Here is a 26,802-nt window from a genome sequence, read left to right on the forward strand (position 1 = left end):
TTTATGGGAGAAGTTCATAATAAATAATGCTTTTTTTGGCATGGATATTCCTTTTTGGTTGCTGCTTTTTTGGTATTGGTGCGGGTCCCTACGCTAACTCCAGGATATTTACCGTACTACGTTTTCGTACAGAAACCATTTTTCATCTCTAGTGACAATTTGTTTTTTAAAAAAGCATGCTTTCATTCCGTTTCAAATCTTACAAACAGAATACTGGTCCAAGCAATTCTTTTTCTGAGAGTTTGTGAAGGACCCATACAATATAGCGAAAAAGTATTCCAGCTTCACTAGGTGTACATGAGCCGTACTCTTAGAAACTTCGAACTCCTCTACAAGTTATATATTCATGATATTTGAGCTTTCTTCGGTTTTTACATTCAAAACGTTATCCAGTTTTGAAGATCTTCCACTACGACTGCTTCTTCCAAGCTAAACACTCCAGCTTTAAATTTTGCAAACCACCTTAGAAAAGTTGATTCGCTTTTAGAATCATCACCAGAACCATCACAAATGTTTTGCAAATCTTTGCAGCATTTTTTACCGTTTTTGAATGCTTAAAAATTCAGAACTTTCAGAAAAACTTATACACACACACACACACACACACACACACACACACACACACACACACACACACACACACATACACACAGAGAGATACACACACATACACACACACACACACAAGCACACAAACTCGCACACAACCTAGCTGGAGGAGGCGTCCTCCATGTTGAAGTGGCGATAGGCATTACTTCCCAGTATAGTTACAACTTCCATCTTTTCTAGGGATTTTCTAACTAGCTGATTTGCTTGCGAAGAGTCTATCATTGTGCTTTATTTTAAGAGACCTCGCTATTTTCTGCTGAATACTAAGCTAGAACTTATCATTGTGCTTCTCTATGTCTGTCTGTCTCTGTCTGTGTATGTGTGTCTATCTCCTCACTCACTCTCTCCTTCTCTCTGTCTGTCTATCTCTCTCTCTCTCTCTCATGCATGTATGTGTGTATGTATGTATGTATGTATGTATGTATGTATGCATGTATGGATGTAAGTACGTACGTACGTACGTATGTATGTATGTATGTATGTATGTATGCATGCATGTATGTATGTATGTATGTATGTATGTATGTATGTGTGCGTGTCTGTATGTACAGATAGACAGAGAGAGAGAGAGAGAGAGAGAGAGAGAGAGAGTGAGAGAGAGAGAGAGAGAGAGAGAGAAACTGAGATGTTAGACGAAACATGGAGAAATGAGTGTGACAGACAATAGCATAAGAGTAGCGGAAGAGCTTGGTTTTTAATTAAGTGTCGACAACCGGAAACATGCAAAAACTAAAGAGAGTTGAATTTATGAAAGCTGCATTGAAACTAAAACACAAGGAGGTCTTTCCTGTGCTCAGAGCGTGTCTATTAAATCTCAGATGACAGATTCGCTTAAGCCAAAAAGACGGGGCCTTGTGAGCTGCACGTTGGCAATATTAAATCAAATTTTCAATATTACTTATTGATTCAGGATAAGGTCTCACATGTGAGGCTCAAGTTATTCACAACAAGGGCATCGTATGACGACGTAAGCGTCGTTATTTTTGACTTTATCAATTGAGGTCAGTCGTTCTCAATACGAATCGTATTGTCTTTTTATCTTACGCAGCTGCTGATATCGACGACCCGTATTTTCCCCATCACCACCACCACCACCACCACCACCAACACCACTTCAAACACTGTCACCTCCACCACCAGCACCACCAGCACCAACATCATCATCGCTATAAATACCTGCACCAGAAAGTGAGTAAGAGATCACGTGTAAGATAGATAGAGAGTGAATGAGTGAAAGAAACGAAGAGAGAGAGAGGGGGGAGAAAAACAGAAAGATAGAGAGTGGGGGATAGTAATGTGATTCTACTTAGGGAGACTAGGAGAGGTAGGAAGGTGAGAGGAAGAAGAGGAGGAAGAGAAAGAGAGGGAGTAGACAAAATAAAAGGGAGGTGACGGAAATGGGGTGGTTCTACGTAAAATACTACGTATGACATAATACTGTGTATATATATATATATTTGTGTGTGTGTCGTGTGAATTACAATGCCAAAATATAAGTACATGCTGTGCGTATATGTGTGTCTATGAGCGGATGTTTATAGCAATGTGAATATCTGAGCATGTGTGTATCAACACGTACGAATCTCTGAGTGGCCAGATCGGTCGGTGAATATTTTGTTGAACAATGAACAAAACGTAAGAGGCGAAACAGACAGAGACACCTCGAGAGATCAGCGGACATCAAATGGTGGATAATGGATTTAAGCTGCAGCTTCGGATATCGCGGTAAGTTTTGATCGTTCGATCATCTCCACAACACATCGCATACCAACCGACCGACCTACCTACCTAACTACGTACCTAACTATCAACCTACCTGCCTACCTAACTACCTACCTACCTACCTACCTACCTACCTACCTATCTACTTACCTACCTGCCTACCTACTTACCTACCTACCTACTTACCTACCTACTTACCTACCACCTACCTACCTACCTACCTACCTACCTACCTACCTATCTACCTACCTACCTACCTACCTACATACCTACCTATCTACCTACCTACCTACCTACCTATCTACCTACTTACCTACACACCTTCTTACCTACCTACCTATCTACTTACCTACCTATCTACCTACCTACCTACTTACCTACCTATCTACCTACCTACCTACCTACCTACCTGCATACCTACTTACCTACCTACCTACCTACTTACCTACCAACCTACCTACATACCTACCTACTTACCTACCAACCTACCTACTTACCTACTTACCTACCTACTTACCTACCGATCTACCTATCTACCTACATACCTACCTACCTATTCATCTATTTGTTTGTCTCTCTTCTGTCTATGTATGTATGCATATATGTATGTATGCATGTTTGTTTGTTTGTATGTATGTATGTGTGCATCTATGAATGTGTGTATGTATGTGTGTATGTATGTATGTATGTATGTATGTATGTATGTATGTATATATGTATGTATGTATCTATCTATCTCTAGCTATCCATCTGTTTATGTAAATATGTATAAGTATACATACATAGTACATAAATAAATGCACCCTTTTAAAGCCTAGCCAGGCTCATGGGCCCAGTTTCCTGGTTTCTATGGCATATGTGTTCCCCAGCTGGACAGGATGCCAGTCCATCGCAGCGTTACTCATTTTTTGCCAGCTGAGTGGACTGGAGCAACGTGAAATGAAGTGTTTTGCTCAAGAACACAACGCGTCGCCCGGTCCAGGAATCGAAACCATAATCTTACGATCATGATGCTGATACCCTAACCACTAAGCCACGCGCCTCCACTACATACATACATACATACATACATACATACATACATACATATAACTATTTAAATAAACATGCGTATATATATATTCAAATATGAATTAGACTAGCTCGAGCTATATAAACAAGATTGAACAAACATACACAAAGTGTGTGTATTTGATTTTGTTTATATTTATATACAGTGAGAGAGAGAGAGAGAGAGAGAGAGAGAAAGACAGACAGACAGAGGGAAGAAGAGAGTGAGTGAGGAGATAGACACACATACACAGACAGAGACCGACAAACATAGAAACGCGTAATGATAAGTCCTAGTTTACTATTCAGCAGAAAATAGCGAAGTCTCTTAAAATGAAGCACAACGATAGACTCTTCGCAAGTTTTGACGAAACAAAATTATTTTTGTTGGATCGTTTTGTAATACACTACATTTCATTGTATATATATATATATATATATATATATAGATATATATATATATTTGTATGTGCAATTATATATATGTATATATCTTTAGAGTGTATAGACAATTTATATATGTTTGTACGTAACTAAGTAAAGATCTGCATATGTGTGTATTTTAAAATCCATAACACATTCAGTCGGTTATCAGTGATCGTTTAGTTTGCTCGTATTGTACCTTGACCTATAATAAAAATTAATGATGTTTCCTTTCTTTAGTTCATACCGATCCATTAAACAGTCGTTAATTATGGAATGCTCCCACTGTAAAATTTAAAATTTTCTCTTCTCTTTGACGTATTTCAAGTGAAGAAATCACTGTCATCCTAATGTAAGTGTTTTGTCCATGGATACTTCACATCGATATAGAAGACTGCAGGATTACCAATAGGAGGCGCAATGGCCCAGTGGTTAGGGCAGCTGACTCACGGTCGGAGGATCGCGGTTTGTGTGTGTTTATTGAGCGAAAACACCTAAAGCGTCACGAGGCTCCGGCAGGGGGGGGCGACCCCTGTTGTACTCTTTCGCCTCAACATTCACTCTCTCATCCTCTTTCTTGAGTAACGCTGCGATGGACTGGGTCGGGGGGAACACATACGCCATAGAAACCGGGAAACCGGACCCATGAGCCTGGCTAGGCCTGAAAAAAGGCTCGTAAATAAGAAAAATGGATTACCAATACTTCATTTTGTGGCCTAATTTGGGTATCTCCGGCTTACTCAAGCTACCTTCGGCTACCTCCGGCTACCGCTGTCTGTCTTCGGCTCTATTTTATGATACTAAGAATATATTACTCTCCTTATTTGTATTTAAGATTCTAATTTTTTTTTTATCCCACGGAAGCGGAAATATAGATCTGCAGCTGTTCCAGTCAACATTCTGCTGTTTAAGTGTCTATGTTTTGTTTTAAAATTGTCTCTCTATATCTTATATCTACTGCCAGAAGTTCTTCCTGTCACCAATCCTTACTTGCTTCCACTTAAGTCATTTTTTCCGGTAGGATTTAGAGATATGAACGCATAATGCACAAATATGCAACAGTGATACTACTTTAATGTCAACAATAAGCCTAGGAATGGCTGTGTGGTAAGTAACTTGCTTACGAACCACATAGTTCCTGGTTCGGTCCCACTACGTGGCACCTTCGGCAAGTGTCTTCTGGTATTTCCTAGGGTTGACCAAAGCCTTGTGAGTGGATTTGGTAGACGGAAACTGAAAGAAGCCAGTCGTATATATGTATGTATGTATATATATATATATATATATATATATATATATATATATATATATATATATATATATATATATATATGTGTGTGTGTGTGTGTGTGTGTCTGTGTGTGTCCCCAACATTACTTGACAACCGATGGTGGTGTGCTTACGTCCCCGTAACCTAGTAGTTCGGCAAAAGGGACCGATAGAATTAGTACTAGGCTTACAAAGAATAAGTCCTGGGGTCGATTTACTCGACTAAAGGCGGTGCACTAGCATGGCGACAGTCAAATGACGTGCTATCCAATGGGACTGAACTCGGAACCATGTGGTTGTGAAGCAAGTTTCTTACCACACAGCAACGCCTGCGCCAATATAGGTGACTGTGTGGTAAGAAACATGCTTCACAACCACATGGTTCCGAGTTCAGTCCCATTGGATAGCACATTTTACTTGTTTCAGTCATTTGACTGTGACCATGCTGGTGCACCGCCTTTAGTCGAGTAAATCGACCCCAGGACTTATTGTTTGTAAGCCTAGTACTTATTCTATCGTATGTATACGTTTGTGTTTCTGATTTTGCCTACCGCCCCCACCATCTATTGCTTGACAACCAATGCTGGTGTGTTTACATCCACGTAACTTAACGGTTCGGCATAAGAGACCGATATAATAAGTACAAGGCTTACAAAGAGGAAGTCCTGCAGTCGATGCGTTCGACCAAAGGTGGCGCTCCAGCATGGCCGCAGTCAAATGACTGAAACAAGTAAGAGAATAAACGAAAGGAATAAAAGAACATACTTATACTTATTAACATTATTATTATTATATTATTATTATTATTATTATTATTATTATTATTATTATTATTAATAATATTATTGCTTTGGTTCAGCTTTGGTCTTATTCTTAGTAGGTTTTACGTGGGTAGCGTGTTACTACATGTAACCTTAGGGATCCATAAGTTTTCAGAAGTCTTTGAAGTGTTTAGGACCGCACTGATAATTCTTGCTGTCCCTTTGAAGACAAACCTTCGGTAGGAGATCTACAGGGCATTCTATTTCAATTTACTTCAGCCATTAGTCTGTATCTTGCCCTACTGTTCCCAACGCATCAATTATTATGGGCACGACCTTTACAGTTCGCATGCTCAAAATTCTTCCAATTTCAGATTTTTCTTCCTCTTTCTTTCCGATCCTTATCATCCTCCTCCTCCTCATCCTCATCATCATCATTATTATTATTTTTATTATTATTATTATTATTATCATCATCATCATCATCATCATCATCACATCATCATCATCATCACCATCATCATCATCATCATCGTCGTCATCATCATCATCAATATTATTATTATTATTATTATTATTATTATTATTATTATTATTATTATTATTATTATTGTTATTATTATTATTATCATTTTTATTATTATTGAGTGCGATATCAGTGCATACCAGCTCAGTGACCCTGAGGTAATATATACGAAGCCCATCTTTTATACCAAGACAAAACAATGTACATGATAACACTTCCAGATCAGAAGCTATAAGATCCACTGTGAAGTATTGCATCAGAGCATTTATTGCTAACCTCCTCCTCCTCCTCCTCATCATCATCATCCTCATCATCATCATCATCATCATCATCATCATTGTTATTATTGTTAATATTGAGTGACAGAGCAGTGCATGCCATCAAAGTAACAATGGGTTCAAATCTACGATGTCCAATGTACCCATCATGACTCCCCGGCTAATAAGGGTACACCAGACACATGCACCACAACTGTATGAGCGTTATATGATCTCATATCAAGATAAAAAAAAAACGCGTGATTTTGTTAGTTTCCGTTTGACACACTGCGGTCGCACTGCGATAGAATTGAAACAATTTTTTATTATCAAACATTTTTATTATCATCGTCGTCGTCATCATCATCATCATCATCATCATCATCATCATCATCATCATCATTATTATTATTATTATTATTATTATTATTATTATTATTATTATTATTATTATTATTATTGTTATTATTATTATTATTATTATTATTATTATTATTATTATTATTATTATTATTATTGTTATTCTATGTTTGACTTTTGCGTTACATTTGCACAAGCTGGCTCCAAGTCTCACCCAGAGACCTCAAGAGACAACAAGTTGGAAGTTCGTGTTGGTGTTATGCCTAGGGTGCCATATATTTGGTTTTGTACTTAGTGTTGTACTAGTGAATGCCTAAAAAACCATACGAAAATTGTGTTTGTTTTAAAACTTGAGATTACATAGAAAGTATTTTGCGTAGGATATGAGCAGTTCCCATGAGCACTACCTTTTGAATTTCTGCCATTTTTGAGTTTCCTGGTATCTGCGTTAGGTAGCAATCAGCCCCTTTTGCTATCATTCCCAGGGCACCTATGACTACAGGTATTGTTTTAGTCTTCAGGGTCCACATTTTGCTGATTTCTATTTCAAGATCTTTATATTTGCTCAGTTTTTGGTAGGTCTTGACAGATACGTTTATATCGATTAGGACAGTCATATCAATGAGGAGGCATGTTCTTTGTTTGAAGTCTTTCAATATGATGCCTGGCCTATTTGCATCTATCTTTCTGTCAGTTTGAATGGGGAAGTTCCAGAGGAGTGAGAGGTGGTCATTTTCAAGCACTGGAGGTGGTTTGTGTTCCCACCAATTTTTTTTATGGTGCAAGTCCAGGCTTGTGAAAATTACCCAGTGAATATATTGTGCAGCTCTATCATGCTTGTTGAGGTACTCTGTAGGCGCGAGAAGACTGCACTTGGAGACAATATGATCAATGGTTTCATTTTGTTGTTGACATACTCGATATGTTGGGCGACTGACGTTCTTTAATATGTTGGCATTGTAGTTCCTTGTAGGTAGGCATTGATCTTGAGCTGCTAGGATAAACCCCTCTGTTTCAGATTTTAAGCCAGAGGCCATTAGCCATTGATAGGCCAGGGCTTTGTCAACATCTGCATTATTCGCTCTGTTTGGGTATTTGCCATTGAGAGGTTTTTCTTGCCATTTATCATTCAGAATATTTAAGGCCGCAGATTTAGCACGGGTTTTCATGCGCTTAGCTTTTTCTGTGCTTGTTTCCTGTATGTCTAAACCGAAATTTGTTTTATTCGGAATTCACTTAGATATTCCTTTGCCTGTTTTGTTACTGAGTATGATACTTACTTGTGTTCATGTTTTGAGACAAGTTTTAACATCCAGTCCCCAGAGGTTTTGCAGGTAGGTGTCTAAGGCAATTGTAGCAATCTTCATTGTTATTGCCAGTTGCAAAAGACAACGGCCTCCCTCTTTTCTTGGCAGATAAAGTCGTTCTGTATCTGCCTTAGGGTGGTGCATTCTATGCATTGTCAACGGTTTTCGTATTTTTCTGTCAAGATTACATATTTCAGTAATTGACCAGTTAACGATATTGAAACAGTAAGTCACGACTGGTATGGCTAAAGCATTGATCACTTCGATCCTGTTTCTCGCATTGGCGTTGCTCGGATTTGTTTTCTTTTCGACCCTTTAGAATTGGAATTTTTGAAAAGTAAAACGTTTGCATTATGTAGTTTGTTATTCTCTTTAAGTGGCGACACAGTAGTCAAAAAATTGTAAAAAAACTAGGGATTTTCATAGAAAAAAAGCACCAAAAATAATTTTTGGTTTTAATTTTAATTTTTCTTCTATGGAATGAAGAGCAAGCCTTTTTCTATCATACTCTCAATTTTGGTCAACTTTCGCCGCAAGGTCTCGGAGGAGATAGTGTTAGTTGAAGGCTACCAAACCTGCCACACACACACAGACAACTCCAGGTTTATATATAAAGACTACATGCAATTTCATTCGTTTCCATGCAACTTAAGCTTCAAACAGTTTTAAATACTATATATAACTCCTAGTTTTCAAACCGTTTTAAATAGTATATCTATCTCAAGTGTGTGTGTGTGTGTTTCTATGTGTGTGTGTGTAGTGTGTGTGTGCGTGTGTGTGCGTGCGTGTAATCACTCATATATATGCACACATAATTACAGTCCATGTACGTAAGGCAGCGAGCTAGCAGACACGTTAGCACGCCGGACAAAATGCTTAACGGCATTTCATCCGTCTTTAGGTTCTGAAAATCGTATTCTGCCGGTGTTGACTTTACCGTTCATCCTTCCGGGGTCGATAAAGTAACTACCAGACGACTCTGGCCCTACCCCAAATTTCCTTGCCTTGTGCCAAAATTTGAAATCCATATTTCATGTATGCATTTCTCTGGTCCATTCACACGATTGATTTCTCTATAGAATGGTACAAGCATTAACGCAAAACCCAGCGGAAAGATCTGAGTCGCAACATGAATTTTCTATCCATTTTGTGTACGTTTATGAATCTTTCTATTAACCAGCGTTACAAATGTAGCGGAGCGATACATGCTCCAAAAAAAAAATAATACATATATTGGCTGTGTGGTAAGTAGCTTGCTAACCAACCACATGGTTCCGGGTTCAGTCCCACTGCGTGGCATCTTGGGCAAGTGTCTTCTGCTATAGCCGCAGGCCGACCAATGCCTTGTGAGTGGATTTGGTAGACGGAAACTGAAAGAAGCCTGTCGTATATATGTATATATATGTATGTATGTGTGTTTGTTTGTGTGTCTGTGTTTGTCCCCCCAACATCGCATGACAACCGATGCTGGTGTGTTTATGTCCCCGTTACTTAGCGGTTGGGCAAAAGAGACCGATGGAATAAGTACTGGGCTTACAAAAAGAATAAGTCCCGGGGTCGATTTGCTCGACTAAAAGGCGGTGCTCCAGCATGGCCGCAGTCAAATGACTGAAACAAGTAAAAGAGTAAAAGAGTAAAAGAGTAAAGAGATATGCATATGAAAGAACGTCTGTAGAAAAACGGGGAAAAGGGAAGTTTTCGCGAACCATATCTTATTTTTGTTGCTGAGAACCAGCTAAGTTGATCCATTTACGACGGGCTTCCCCAGCCAAAGGACTATAAAACATCTCGCAAAGAATGAAGAAATTTTGAAGTTTCATTGACGTTTGCTATCTGCTGAGTGTCTTTACATTATATACATACATACATACATACATATATAATACATATATACATACATACATATACATACATATACATATATATATATATATATATATATATATTATATATATATATATAATATATATATATATATTATATATATATATATATATATATATATATATATATATGTATATGTATATATATATATATATACATACATATATACATATATATATATATATAGATATATATATATATATAATATATATATATATATATATATATAGGCCTGCTAGGTAGCCGGCCAGAATGCTAGAAATAGATCATCAACGATCAAACTACAAGGGAAATTCTCTAGAGGAAGAATTCAGCGAACACCAGAACCAGATTTGGCGGGCAGGACATATGAAAAATTAAATAAAAAACAGACTTAAATGCATACCTCGGTTTCGGTCTTAACAAAAGAATTACTTGCATAATTCAAGTGTCCGTGACTTCTTCAGTACATTCGGTCCTCGAGATGCAAACCGCAAGACTAACCCCAGCTCTCTGTGTCAAGACAGACACATGCTTAGTCTTACTGATTACATCGGGAATAAAATTTCAAATGTCTTGGTTCCGGCGCGCTAAGAGACTCCTGAAGCGAAGGGCTGCAGTGAATAATTCACTGTGGGTAAAGCTTACTTCTAGGGAACGTATTTATTTAAATATTTAAAAATTGAGGGAGATAAATTAATATTAATTTTAATATCAATTTAAAACCAGTAGTCCAGCATTCAAAAAATCTGAGGAGTCAGAGAAAATTCAAATATATGTGTATATTGGCAGGGCTGGCCTGCTAGGTAGCCGGCCAGAATGCTAGAAATAGATCATCAACGATCAAACTACAAGGGAAATTCTCTAGAGGAAGAATTCAGCGAACTCCAGAACCAGATTTGGCGGGCAGGACATATGAAAAATTAAATAAAAAACAGACTTAATATTAATTTATCTCCCTCAATTTTTAAATATTTAAATAAATACGTTCCCTAGAAGTAAGCTTTACCCGCAGTGAATTATTCACTGCAGCCCTTCGCTTCAGGAGTCTCTTAGCGCGCCGGAACCAAGACATTTGAAATTTTATTCCCGATGTAATCAGTAAGACTAAGCACGTGTCTGTCTTGAAACAGAGAGCTGGGGTTAGTCTTGCGGTTTGCATCTCGAGGACCGAATGTACTGAATAAGTCACGGACACTTGAATTATGCAAGTAATTCTTTTGTTAAGACCGAAACCGAGGTATGCATTTAATTCTGTTTTTTATTTAATTTTTCATATGTCCTGCCCGCCAAATCTGGTTCTGGTGTTCGCTGAATTCTTCCTCTAGAGAATTTCCCTTGTAGTTTGATCGTTGATGATCTATTTCTAGCATTCTGGCCGGCTACCTAGCAGGCCAGCCCTGCCAATATACACATATATTTGAATTTTCTCTGACTCCTCAGATCTTTTGAATGCTGGACTACTGGTTTTAAATTGATATTAAAATTAATATTAATTTATCTCCCTCAATTTTTAAATATATATATATATATATATATATATAATGTAAAGTATAGAAGCCATCTTATCATGGCTAACCACATTGGGGAGGGGGTGTTACTGTAGCTTTATAGCCCCAAGAGATCTTCGTCTCTAGCTGGCTTTAGATACAATATGTCAGCTAGAGACGAAGATCTCTTGGGGCTATAAAGCTACAGTAACACCCCCTCCCCAATGTGGTTAGCCATGATAAGATGGCTTCTATACTTTACATTATCGAGCGATTACTGTTTCAATATCATTCTGAGATTTAATTATGCTATATATATATATATATATATATATATCTATACATATACATATAAGCATTTTTTGTGTAATAAGATAAAAAAACAAGGCTGTGTAGATATTAGAACATTTATAGATAGAAGGTCTTACAGCTGTTTTTAGGATATCTATTAATAATATCCCTTCATCGGAGACGGTGTGAGAGGATAGTTAAGCCATAGTTAGTTTAGATGTGATACAAAATAGAGTGAGGTGGAGGAAAGAAAATAGATGCAAGATATGTATGGGTATTGAAGTTGTAAATCCGTTTTATAGGCATAATGGTATACATGCAATATTCCAATATCCTATGAGTAATGTCCAAAAGTCCAACAGAGCTTAATATGATTTCTTCCAAATATAGAGCTTATAAGCAATGTAAGATTCCCTTAGGAGTGAGATCCAGCAGATTTTTAAACTTGGTTATTCCCAGTAGGGAATTTATATACAGTGTTGTAGAGTCAAAGGTTTGTATTTAAAGTGACCTAAAAATAGGGAGTGTATTAGTAAGGTCAAATCGAAAACAAGAAGTGAGGAGTGAAGAAAGAGAGAAAAAAAAGGAAGAGAAAAATGAGAAGAGAAAGAAACAATGAAAGAGAAAAGAGAGAGAAGAAGGAGAAGAAAGTAAGAAGAAGATTAGTAAAAAATAACAAAATAATAAAATAAATAAAAACCTTGAAGAGAAGAATAAAAGGAATAAAGAAAAAAGAAAAAAGGAAATGAAGATATAGATCAGTCAGTGGTCAGTGGAGATAATTTGAAAGTAATTCACCCTTTATATTCCCACTCCTACTATATTGGCTATTCCCTTGGATAACATCGGTGGTGTAGAGAGGGCTGGTTGGTATGCAGGAGCGACTACTGATCTTCCATACATAACCTTGCACAGAGGGGAACCTTCTTAGTGCAATCCCATGGTCATTTATGAGGTAAGGGTCTCTTTAATCTTTACCCATAACAGTAATAACTAAACAGTGTATTGTGCGTTTTATTGTGTTTATGTCATGCACAGTATTTCCAGGAACTTGATACAAACTGTTTGTAGTACAAAGATGATTGTGAACTACTCACTTACGGCATGATTCACTGATGTGAAAGACACTAGCAGAACACCTAAGTTTAGAGATGCCAAAGCGAAGTGTTTGATACTATTATAATATTTGTGTGACTGTGGTTAGAATATTGTCGAGATCCAAAGTCTAAAGATAGCCTATTCATTCAAAATGTGTATTGTGTATATGTGTGCGTTGATGAGTGCGTATATATATATATATATATATTATATATATATATATTATAGAAATTATATGTATATATATATATATATATATACGTGTGAGTACGTTTTACACGTATACATACTAGAATAGGGACAGATTTTGTGCTACAAATCTTATAAGATTTCAGACAGAAGTTGTATTGTATACATACAATTTCTTTGCATACAAACAAATATGAGCTGCATTGAAGTATTTATATAAATATCGGGGAATAATTATGTGATACACTCTGTGAATACATATAACTAATATGGAACACAAGCGTGGAATTGGTACATAGGATACTTTTTAACTCATATAGAAATTTGTAAGAAATTTGTTTGTAAAAAGACGAAAAAGATTCCATATGTATGGAATAATAAATATATGAAGGCATTTATCTTTTTACACTTCTGAACCAATACACACACATTCATATATATGCATGTATGTATGTGTATGTATATATATATATATATATATATATATATATATATATAGTAAAAGTAATTAAGATTCAAGTGAGTTCTGTTGAATTCACATGAATGAGGTACTTAACATAGATGCACCAGAAATCTATATGGTATTAACCATAAGATAATGCGGAGTGATTATAAGCAAGAAAAAAGCAACAAAAATGGATCAATATTTCGGTACAATTGTTTCGTATATATATATATATATATATATATATATATATATATATACCCATATATATATACATATATATTGGTATATATGTTAATATATATTCATATACATACATAGATGCATAGGCACTACATACATTTCTATACTTATATCTACCTATTCATATTATATTTATATATGTATATGTGTGTACCAATGTGTTTGTATGTGTACGGAAATACCCAAAAGAAACCGGAATTTCGCAATATTATTTTATTCAATTAGTTTTACATGTTTAGACTTTTATCACCTTCAACGTATTCCCCATTTGACACAATGCGTCTGTCCAGCCGCGTTTTCCACTATTCTAAGCAGTGCAGAAACTCTTGCGAAGTGATACCTTTTAACGCATCTGTGGGTTTTTTTCTCCACTTCTTCCATATTTACAAATTCCATAGCATCAGCCTGCGTCACCTGTGATGACCTTCGAAAAAATGTCCGGATCAATTTCCAACTGTTCTTTCATTTCACGACACGCATTCATCTGTGACTTATTTTTGATCTTCCATGAGAAAACGAGGCACAAATTTTGCTGTAACTCTTTTTATTCGCAATTCCTCCTTCAAAATTCTTTGGCAGATGCTCCAGGATGCACCGGTTATATCAACGAGTTCATCAAATTTTTGGTGAAGGTCCTCCAAGATAATTTCATGAATTCTCATGATGTGTTCACGAGGTCGACGATCGTCCTGAACGAGGTTGTTCTTCAAGCGACAACTGACCATTCCTAAACCGTTGAAACCATTCGTAAACTTTTGTTTTGTTTATGACAGCGTCGTTGTAAGCAGTGGGAAGCATGACAGCCGGTTTTGACCGCCGTTTTCTTCTGCAGAAAATAAAATTTCACTGAAGAACGCTGTTTCTTCGTTTAAGCCATCAGAAGAAACGATGAAAACCAAAGTCGCACCATGTGGCAGAGCGACCGCGCAGAAAGACGCCTGTTGGCAGGCTGAGGCCTGGCGGTTTCATCGAGTGGCTTCCAATGACGGAAGAATGAACTGCAGAGGGCTTGTCCCACAAGAATCATTTCCAGTTACTTTTGGGTACGATTTTATATCTGTGTTAAACCGAATGATAACGATAAGATTGCAGCTGGAAATGCTCAAATGACATGAGGTGAAAGGAAAAATAAATTGAAAGGTATAATGAATAAACGCTCTAATAGGTCAAAACAACACACACACACACACACACACACACATACACACACACGCACATACGTACGTACGTACGTATGCATGTATGTATGTATGTATGTATTTATGTATGTATGTATATGTATATATGAATGTATCTATAGGATGTCCTAAAAATGTATACAAAGGTTAAATGATTATAAATAGAATATTTATTAGAATAAATACCATTTTCAAATTTTAGTAGAATTTACAGAGAGAATTTAGTGTTTCACGAATTCTTGCTTTAAAAATGATGCCTGCTTTCTCTGGTCTTGGCTGTGCTGATAATCTGGAAAAATGAAATCTCAAGTATCAAAAAGCATTACTTTCGCTTTTATACGCATTATTTGACAATGGTTAACCTGCATTCGCCAAAAGTTGCCGGTCTTGTACTATAAACATTATCTTTTTTATTGGGAATCCCCTTTAAAAAATCTAGGGATGTGTTCCCCCAGCTGGACGGGACGCAGCGTTACTCATTTTTGCCAGCTGAGTGGACTGGAGCAACGTGAAATGAAGTGTTTTGCTCAAGAACACAACGCGTCGCCCGGTCCAGGAATCGAAACTACAATCTTACGATCATGTTGCTGACACCCTAACCACTAAGCCAGGCGCCTCCACATAAATGTGGTTATAGCATTTTGGAAAGATCAAGTTTTAAAACTATCGCTTTTGAGTAATAGCTTGATGAAATTTTGCCATCCCGCTCGGCAAATCACACACTTTATTGATGGGAAATAACTATGATTACGTGGCATTTACGTATTCTGAAGATTTCTTTTGACAAAAGTGTTGATTGGTCTCGTATCTCCACTTTACTTCTCGTAACTAGATGGTCACGTACCTCTACAACCTTTATACTCTAATGACGTCTAATCTGCGCAGCTGACTCCTCTTGTACTTCTACTACTCACAGACCTCAAACTCAATCTCTCTTCATTCTTGTTGCATTCATCCCTCCCACCACACTGACCAATATGCCTGCTCCCTCCTACCCAGGACCTCAGTCTACTGGAACGTTTACCTTGCTCATGTTCTTCCTTGCAAATTTTGGCTAGCAACATTGTAAACTGAACATTTAAAACGTCTATTTAATCAGTTTCGAATGGTCTGATAGTCATGTGAGCAATGCCCCTTTCTTTTTGACTAAGCGATTAAAATAACATAAATACAGTAAAGGAGAATCTGTGTTCAAGGACCCTCTAAAACAATGATGATGTTGGTCTAGATAAAAAACGGAAGTAATATCCAGAATAAAAGGTAAAAGGTTGCTTATCATATGTTTGCTGATCGAACAGGTCTTTGATAACAGTGATTCCGTCATGATGAGGTCATCATACGCAGGAACGTGTAGGTTACGTTATTTAAAACCTGCATCCTCTTATCATTACTTTAGTTAGTAGGGTATGAATTGGAGAAAGACATGGCTGTTATTTGTAGAAGTAGCAAAAACATAAAAGTCTGACATGTAATATGAAATATTTCCGCAAAACATTTATATAGATATGAGTACAGAATTAAAGCCGAATAATGATAATAATAATAATGATAATAATAATAATAATAATAATAATAAAAGTAAAAATAATAATAATATAATAATAATAATAATAATAATAATAATAATAATAATAATGATAATAATAATAATAATATTAAAATTAATAATAATAATAATAATAATAATGATAATAATAATAATATATAATAATAATAATATATAATAATAATAATAATATAATAATAATAATATAATAATAATAATAATAATAACAATAATAATGAGAAGAAGATGAACAACAACAACAACAACGATGTCAACATCGGATTAAAGAAATCAAGACAAGTAGCATTGATCAACTTCAGCTGAGAATATATATTGTTTAAAATATTTGACATTTCTTCCTAAATACAAAGATCTCTCTTGCAGACTTTATTCAAGAACACATATTAAAGTGGCAGTATGAGTGTTTTTTACAAATCTCACCTGCTCACAGACACACGTGTGTGTGTGTGTGTGTGTGTGTGCGTATACACACATATATATATATATAAACATATATAAGTAAATGAAAAATGAATTGTATATAAACGGCAGATGGAAAACGTTCGGCAAAAAGAGACTGATAGAATAATTACTAGGTTTACAAAGAATAATTCCTGAGGTCGATTTGCTCGACTAAAGACGGTGCTTCAGTATGGCCGCATTCAAATGACTGAAGCAATTAAAAGAATAAAATAATATATACACACACACAGACATAATTATCGGCTACACGTCACTACATAGATTCCTAAACAATGTGTGTCAGCGTGGTACAAATTACCAAAGAGCACACAGTTGCGAATGACCTCGAAGGACTACAAATATCTCTGTAGTGTTCAGTACTTAGTTTTCACCATCGTTATGTTGTGGAATATTTTGATATACTCAAAAATCTTGGAATTTCGAGTATGTTATATCTATTAGTGATTGTCACTCGACTATTCAGTCTTTATTAAGTAGTGTTGATAAAGTGATCTCTCGCTTAGTTCACACTTACGTGTGTCATTCTTCCGGTCGATATAGACATCCTTTACAAGTATATCAACGGACTCAGTTATGTGTCCAAAAATCACTTTCTGCCTCTTATGTAACTGTCTGGTTTCATAAAACACTACAAACATGCTGTCATTACACCCCTCCCCGCCAACAATGTACAAGCAACAAGTGTCTCTTAACATTCATGAGAATAGCAAAGTGTTATAAGGACTAAATATTTGGGGTGTAGAATTGTATAGTATTTAGAGCGTTGGACGAAAAGACTTGAGACATATTATCCGGCTTTTTGCGTTTCAAGTTCAGATCCCATCAAAATCAAATATGCCTTCCATCCCTTCCAGAGTCAAAGATTAAAAAAATCAATCATTTCGATCGACAAAAACACTCCTAAAATAGACAATAATTATGTCAAAATCTATCTTATAGTCGCCATGATAGATCGTTAGCCACTACATACATTTTTTTCACTCCTTGTTCCTTGTTTTTTCTCTGTCTCTTTCTGTAGAAAAACGTAGGCTCGAAACGTAAAAGATATTTTCTATTCCTGAGCGTTATACTAATATATCTGTTTGTTTTGTACACCACCTGTCTTCGTCTTTTGTTCTTTTTTTTCGTAAACTCTCCCTATATCTTATAGTATATATACATACTATAAGATATATTTACACTTAAATATATGGTGTTTCTTTGGTAGCATTAAAACTATATTTTGAGTTTTCTTTTAGGGTTTGAATCTACTGTAACCTGAAGTAGTGTTGAACGTAATAAAACATAAGCTTAATTTAGATTAACATATTTCAGATGTTTTGTTATCTTTTCATAATGAAATAAGTCTCGAACTAATATCAAAGCAATTATACCACTTCCTTGATAGACAAACCTTCGCAAACACATTACTTAACCTATCCATAACCGAATGGTGTCTTAAATGCTATTCAGACTATCGCTGCAACAGTAGAACTCTACCAGGAAACCCACTGCTTCTAAATCCGCTTTATGGTCCGCTTCTAAATCGTTCATTTTGTTTTTTGTTGCCAATACCCAGGCTGAACTCAACGACTTTCTACGCTGAATATATCGCTCCGCAATTCTGCCCTACTTCCTCATTTCACAGAATCTTCTTCTCCCCAGTAAATGAACAACTGCTGCTCGAAAAAGCTCATACTGAAGATATTTGCATTACACCTGTACAGTTGTATGCATTGATCAATATGAAAAGATATATAATGGCGGCGTATAATAATAATAATAATAATAATAATAATATAATAATAATAATAATAATAATAATAATAATAATAATGATAATTGTTATTATTATTATTATTATTATTATTATTATTATTATTATTATTATTATTATTATTATTATTATTATTATTTTTATTATTATTATTACCTCTGCCTTAGCGAAGATGGAGGTATTGTTTTCAGTCGTGTTTGTTTGTTTGTCTGTCGGTGGATAAGATATCTCAAGAACAGCTGGATGGATTCGAATGAAACTTTCAGGGATGTTTGGCCACGTGATTGGCACGAACTAGTTAGATTTGGGGGTCGATCCCCCACCAGAGAAATATTCTGAATTATTTTCCCGGTGTTTTAACTTAATTTATGAGAGAGTTCCTTTTCAGTATTCTCGCTTAAGAACAGTCGAGATTATTTCAGATATTCTCATTTCGCATTTCTATCGGTGCAAAGATCCAATTCACCAGAAAAAAACTTCAGGAAAAATGTTTTTTTAATTTTTTTAAAAATCCTCTGACGCATTATTTGTACTGACGGAAGAATCATTCAAATTTTTACAAAAAATATTTATGGGGGTTGGGATCCCATAAGTTAAATTGTTCCCTCCAATCTGTTCCAAATAAATTTTTCGTTGTACTAAGCACTCTTGTTTTTCATTGTACTAAGCACTCTTTTTATCCATCTTGTTTTTCGTTGTACTAAGCACTCTTGATAACATACTTGTTTTTCGTTCGAACGGATTTAGTGGGATTTTTTAAAAGCCAAGAAGAAATTTCCTCTAGCTGGTGAAAACTGCACAACTACATCTGATATATTGTGAGCAGGGAATCGAATCCCTACCCCATTCTAGCGACGGGACCAACACACAGTTTGCTTCAGGCTGCAGAGCCATTCAGTTGTAGTATTATGTTGTTCTTGCTTATTCTATATCTTACTCCAGAAAGGTTGACTTTCATCAGCATCAAGAGCTAATCTTTTACGTTTTTTATTGTCATTAATCTCTTGGTAAACTCTTTTTTGGTAGGATCTAAACAATTTTTGCTGGTATTCTGTAACCCGTTGTTCAAACTTAGTTAGCTTCGCTTTGCTAACCAACCACATGGTTCCGGGTTCAGTCCCACTGCGTGGCATCTTGGGCAAGTGTCTTCTGCTATAACCCCGGGCCGACCAATGCCTTGTAAGTGGATTTGGTAGACGGAAACTGAAAGAAGCCTGTCGTATATATGTATATATATATATATATATGTGTGTGTGTATGTGTTTGTGTGTCTGTGTTTGTCCCCCCTAGCATTGCTTGACAACCGATTCTGGTGTGTTTACGTCCCCGTATCTTGGCGGTTCGGCAAAAGAGACCGATAGAATAAGTACTGGGCTTACAAAAGAATAAGTCCCGGGGTCGAGTTGCTCGATTAAAGGCGGTGCTCCAGCATGGCCGCAGTGAAATGACTGAAACAAGTAAAAGAGAGAAAGAGAGTATGTATGTGTTGCTTCAGTTCTTCAATTAAAACATTCAGGCCCTTTTGTATCTTCTTCCTAACCTTTTCGTATTTCCTTACATTCTTACACTCCCCATCATCATCATCATCATCATTATTATTATTATCATTATTATTATTATTATTATTATTATATTATTATTATTATTATTATTATTATTATTATTATTATTATTATTATTATTATTATTATTATTATTATTATTGCCTTTGCACAGCTTCTAACGCTGGAGATGTACTACAGTGTCAGCTGTTCACTACCAGTGAACTAAAGTAACACCTCTTATTTTTCGAGTCACCTTCCGGAGTATTCAAGCGGTTCCAATCAGTGCTGTTTTCTGCAATTGCTCCACCCTTACTGCAGCCCCTATTTGCTCCACGTACTTTTCGAGATTTTTGCTCACTGTTCCCAGGGCTCCGACAATTATTGATAGTACTGCTACCTTTTTTAACAACCACAACTGCTTAACTTCCCAAGCTAACCTGTCATATCTGTCGACTTTTCTTTCTTCCTTATCGCATGCCTTGTTGTCAGCTGGGCATGCAATATCTATGATCCAGCATAGTTTGTTTTCTTTCTCAATTAAGACTATGTCCGGCTTCCTATTCTCAATCTCATGTTCGCACTGAATCATAAAATCCCATAGGATCTTTGCATTACTATTTTCGACAATGCCTTCAGGTTTGTGGTCGAACCAATTTTTTGCTCTGTCAAGTCCATACTTGTTGCAAAGTGTCCAGTGGACAAGCCTGGCTATATTGTCGTCATGTCTCTTATATTCCTTCTGGGCTAGTGGCGTACATTGGCCGGTAATATGCCATACAGTTTCACCGTCTTGTCTACAGATTCTGTACTTATCACTTTCTGCGGTGTTGTCTATTCTATATTTTATGTAGTTTGTTCTTAGTGATTGCTCTTGGGCAGCACAGATTAGAGCCTCCATTTCCGGTTTTAAATCATTTTTAGTCATCTACAGCCGTCTTTTTTTCTCAGTCTGTCTTATCTTCAACAATACTATGAAATTTGCATGCATTCTTTTCTTTATCCACCTATTTTCTGTTTCATCCGTTTTCTATTTCTTGTATAGTGCTTATCTTTGCAATCTTTCATCCTACACAAGTCTGATCTTCCTACTTCTAATAATAGCGGTTCTGTGGAATTTTTCATATACTATGCTATGTTGTATTCTTCTGCTTTAATGCTGTGTTCGCATCCAATAAGTCCTCTTCCCCCTCTTTTTCTTGGTACATACAGTCTGTTTGTGTCACTTTTTGGGTGGAGAACCCCCGTATCTAGTTAGCAACTTCCTTGTCATTCTCTCTAAGCTGTTTAGTTCGTCTGCTGTCCATGAGATTACCCCTGCTCCATATCTAAGGAGTGAATTCGCCCAGGTGTTGATAGCTTCGATCTTATTTCGTCCGTTTAATTTCGACTTAAGGATCAGTCTTTAGTCTGCGTAAGTACTCCACCTGAAATTTTTCTGTCATTTATTTCTCCATTAATTTATCCATTTCCAAAATCCCCAAGTACTTAGCCCGTCTCTTCTATCTGCTTCATAATCTCCCCCGACCGTATCATTAGTCCGTCCATACATTTGATTTTGCCTCTTTTCAATACGAACACACTACACTTTCTCAGTCCGAACTCCATTCTGATATCAGCACTGAAGGTATACACCGTATCAACGAGGAAACTGACTTGGGCTTCATCATTACCATAAAGTTTGAGGTCATCCATGAAAAGCAAATGGTTGACTTTTTGTTGGTGGCTTTTGAATACATACCCATCTTTTGCTTTCCTCAGAATCAGTGTCAGTGGTATCAAGCACAGTAAAAAGAACAGTGGAGACAGGCTGTCCCCTTGGAAGATGCCCCTCCTAATTTCTACTGTCCCTAAACTTCTTCCGTATGCTGTCAGGTCCGTCCTCCAATTCACCATACTTTTTCCAAGCCATCGCTCCACATTCGATGCAATCCCAAACAGGTTCATACACTCCATAATCCAAGAATGTGGAATCCTATCGTACGCCTTACGATAGTCGACAGCATGGCTAAGTTATTTTCCTCCTCTTGCAGTCTCTGAGTACAGTTTTATCTATCAAGACTTGATCTTTGGTACCTCTGCACTTACGCTTGCAATCCTTCTGCTCATGTGGCAGGATTCCATTTTTTTCTAGATATTTGTACATTGACTCTTCGAGTATTCCAGTCAATGTCGTTGTTGTTGTTGTTGTTGTTGTTGTTGTTGTTGTTGTTATTATTATAATTATTTATTCTTTTAATCTCAGTTTTCTCTTGTAATTCCTGAAGTCTTGTATGCGTAGCGGGCTTGCTGCTTGCATCCTACGGTACCATGCGATATGTACTTTTCAAATGTCTAATTCTTTCCTCGTTGTTCTAGCTATGTAACGGAGGCAAACCGTCTGTACTAGTTGCCCTGGGAATTCTAATCCGATTTTCTTTTTATTCCACTTAATGCCATTTGATACTATTCGCAAGAACCAGCAATAATTCACACTGTCTTCACCTTCATATAATTGGCACTATCTTCTTTCTTCATACAACTGGTACTATCTTCACCTTCTTGATATAATTGGCACTATCTTCACCTTCTTCATGTAATTGGCATTATTACTATTATTATTATTATTATTATTATTATTATTATTATTATTATTATTATTATTATTATTATTGTTGTTGTGTTGTTGTTGTTGTTGTTGTTGTTGTTTTGTTGTTGTTATTATTATAATTATTTATTCTTTTAATCTCAGTTTTCTTTTGTAATTCCTGAAGTCTTGTATGCGTAGCGGGCTTGCTGCTTGCATCCTACGGTACCATGCGATATGTACTTTTCAAATGTCTAATTCTTCCTCGTTGTTCTAGCTATGTAACGGAGGCAAACCGTCTGTACTAGTTGCCTGGGAATCTAATCCGATTTTCTTTTTATTCCACTTAATGCCATTTGATACTATTCGCAAGAACCAGCAATAATTCACACTGTCTTCACCTTCATATAATTGGCACTATCTTCTTTCTTCATACAACTGGTACTATCTTCACCTTCTTGATATAATTGGCACTATCTTCACCTTCTTCATGTAATTGGCATTATTACTATTATTATTATTATTATTATTATTATTATTATTATTATTATTATTATTATTATTATTATTATTGTTGTTGTTGTTGTTGTTGTTGTTATTATTATTATTATTATCATTATCATTATTATTATTATTATTATTATTATTATTATTATTATTGTTGTTGTTGCTGTTGTTGTTGTTGTTATTATCATTATTATTATTATTATCATTATCATCATCATTATTATTATATTATTATTATTATTATTATTATTATTAATAATAATAATATTCTGTAGTCTCATTTTATTACATGCTTTCACTACACTACCGAGCAGTACATATTGATATTAATATATTAATGTATCGCTGCATTTCGTCCGTCTTAATGTTTTGAGTTCAAATGCCACCGAACATGATTTTACCTCCCGGTGTCAATAAAATTAGTACCATTCGAGCACATAGATCAATGTAATAAACTTATCCTTCTCCCGAAATTGGTGACCTTGTGCCAAAATTTGAACCCAAAGTGAAAGAGTCTCTAATGATAAAATTAGAAGGGATGATTATACTCCATTGATGAGGTAATTTTTGTTGCTGCTCTTTTATAGTTATGCCTAAAGGCTTTGGTTTTCAGACTATATATAATTTTAATAACGAAATATATCTAGCGTTATATTTCGACCTCTTTTATATATTCCCGTAGAACATGTGATTACTAATATAAATTGCACGGTTAATTGTTTCCAAAATGACAGTATGATACAAAATCAAATATTTTTAGAAAATCTTATGTAACTCTTTTCTCTATTGCAGGTTCTCACCAGTTTGAAGAAAATATCCTGTACCTTGAAATTAAAAATGTTCCTGCGAATAGTACAAGAAGCAAAAACGAAGAATATTAATTATAGGAACATCTTTGAAAACATTAACTAAGCACAATGAATCCAATTGTTCTTTGCAAAATTATTGTACTCATCATTGTATTTTTATCGACCATAACTGCTGGTTTGTTACCGTTTGTTATGCTGAAATTCTTGAAACGAAAAGGAGAAGAACATTCTCCATCATTTAATAACGCAAAGATAAAAATGATTCTCAGTTGCTTGAATACGTTTAGTGGAGGTGTCTTTTTAAGTGCTTGCTTCATTCATCTGCTCCCTGAGGTGCGCAAACACATGCAGAAAATACTGCTGACGTTGAATATCAAAACGAATTTTCCAGCAACGGAATTTATAACTATATTTGGCTTTTTCATTATTATAATGATGGAACAATACGTTTCACTTTGCTTTAGAAAGAATGATAAACACTCAAAAAACAATCAGGATCTCGATGAAAGCGAAACTGGATCTGGAAGCAGAACAAACGGAAAAAAAACAGCCTTATACCTACCCGTAGAAGAATCGGATGACACGAATCGACTTGTTTCTCGTCGACTTTCCGTTTCTAGTGTTCATTCTGTAGAATCCATGAGAAGTGAAATTCTCAAGCGGGTAGATGTGGACACGCACAATCATGTGCATTTCTCAAACGAAGAGAAAGAATCTAGTTTACGTTCAGTACTGTTGTTACTGGCCTTGTCACTTCATACAATTTTTGACGGATTAACCGTCGGTTTGGAAAAGACAGTCAATAACGTCTGGTCGATGTTTACTGCAGTAATTATTCATAAAATATTAATTGGTTTCACACTTGGTCTCCAAATGTTTGAAAATGCTCAGTGGTCAGTGAGACGGACGATTTTTCTAATGTTTATTTTCTCTGTGATTTCCCCCATAGGTATTGTGATAGGTATTTTAATAGAAGACCTAAATGTTCAGAGCGTTTCTGAACACTTTGTGTCCGCACTCCTTAAAGCGTTGGCAACAGGTACGTTCATGTACGTAACATTTTTTGAGATTCTGGGACGAGAGATTTCTCATGATGCAACACCATTACAAATATTATTTGCTATCATCGGTTTTGGTATGATGACAGAACTTGCATTTTTTGATTAAGTTCAAGCAATCAAGGACATGGTGACGTAATATGAAACAAAAGCACTCAAAGAACGCAAACCTTCGTCAAAGCAACACCAACGTCCTCTCAACGATTAACTGGAGATGACATTTAAAATGAAAATATCTGAAATAACATCGAATGCTCTCACAAACGAGAATACTAAAAATGAATCCGACTGCTCTCAAATATTAAGTGAAAGGACAGGAAAAATAATCCAGAATCCCTGTCCGGTACGGATCGATCCCAACATCTAATCGCTTGGTGCCAGTCACGAGGCCAAACATCCCTGAAAGTTTTATCCGAATCCATCCAGCAGTTCCTGAGATATCTTGTCCACGGACAGACAAACAAACAAACACGACAGAAACAATGCCTCCGCCGTAAATAAGGGGGAGGTAATAACTACTTTTCCACTGATGGATTAGTTTATTTTTAGAATCGGACAAAATACTTGCAAGATTTATTTCGGTTTCTTACGTTACATTTTCATATACTGAGAACGTCAAATTCACGTTTCGTCATTCCGGGATTCATAAACTGTTGTCAAGTATTTTCACTGGATTAATGCATCATACACCAGTCTTCCAATTCCAATGTCTGTAGATGTGTAAAAAGCAATTATTTAATAATTATTATTCAACGGTCTTAGTTTTGAGCGCTTTCACAAATGAACATAACTCTGTCTTTGGTACAACATTCATATACATATTTACACACATAGACACGCGCGCGTGTGTGTGTGTGTGTGTGTGTGTGTGTGTGTGTGTGTGTGTCTATGTGTGCAAGATATAATAATCAGATTAAAGTATCAAGCAGAACCCACTGTAAGCATTCTAATCGAGGACTAGGCTGCCAGGTGCCAAATATAATGAATTCCAAAGTAAGATAAGTAGGAGAAAATCATGTGTATATACGTATAATAATATTTCCATTGTGAAGCATATTATAAGCAAATTAAAGGAATCGTGTATAAAGCGTTTTAATATGAACTTATCTATCTGTGTGAAATTCTCTGGACTACAATTAGTTCATGAATTTGCTGCAAATTCATAATGCTGACGTAAATTGGGTCAAAGCCACGTCTAATGTAATATTATTATTATTATCATTATTATTATTATTATTATTATATTATTATTATTATTATTATTATTATTATTATATATATTATTATTATTATTATTATTATTATTATCATTGTTATTATTGTTGTTGTTGTTATTATTATTATTATTATTATTATGTTGTTGTTGTTGTTGTTATTATTATTATTATTATTATTATTATTATTGTTGTTGTTGTTATTATTATTATTGTTGTTGTTGTTGTTATTATTATTATT

The 26,802-nt window shown here is 35.7% G+C and overlaps 1 protein-coding gene across 1 annotated transcript; it reads left to right on the forward strand.

Moving 5' to 3' along the window:
• Window positions 1–1,975: 1,975 nt before the first annotated feature.
• Window positions 1,976–26,351, forward strand: LOC115220483 (zinc transporter ZIP3-like). Its single transcript, XM_029790616.2, has 2 exons — window positions 1,976–2,334; window positions 24,273–26,351. Exon 2 carries the CDS (start codon window positions 24,398–24,400, stop codon window positions 25,454–25,456), a length of 1,059 nt encoding a protein of 352 aa, XP_029646476.1. The 5' UTR covers window positions 1,976–2,334; window positions 24,273–24,397; the 3' UTR covers window positions 25,457–26,351.
• The last annotated feature ends 451 nt before the right edge of the window (window positions 26,352–26,802 follow it).

Source organism: Octopus sinensis, linkage group LG16, assembly GCF_006345805.1.
Source record: "Octopus sinensis linkage group LG16, ASM634580v1, whole genome shotgun sequence".
Classification (NCBI taxonomy): Eukaryota; Metazoa; Mollusca; class Cephalopoda; order Octopoda; family Octopodidae; genus Octopus; species Octopus sinensis.

Bases quoted from the DNA above. Each gene is read 5' to 3' on its own strand.
- LOC115220483 (XM_029790616.2), top strand. From the start codon at position 24,398: ATGAATCCAATTGTTCTTTGCAAAATTATTGTACTCATCATTGTATTT.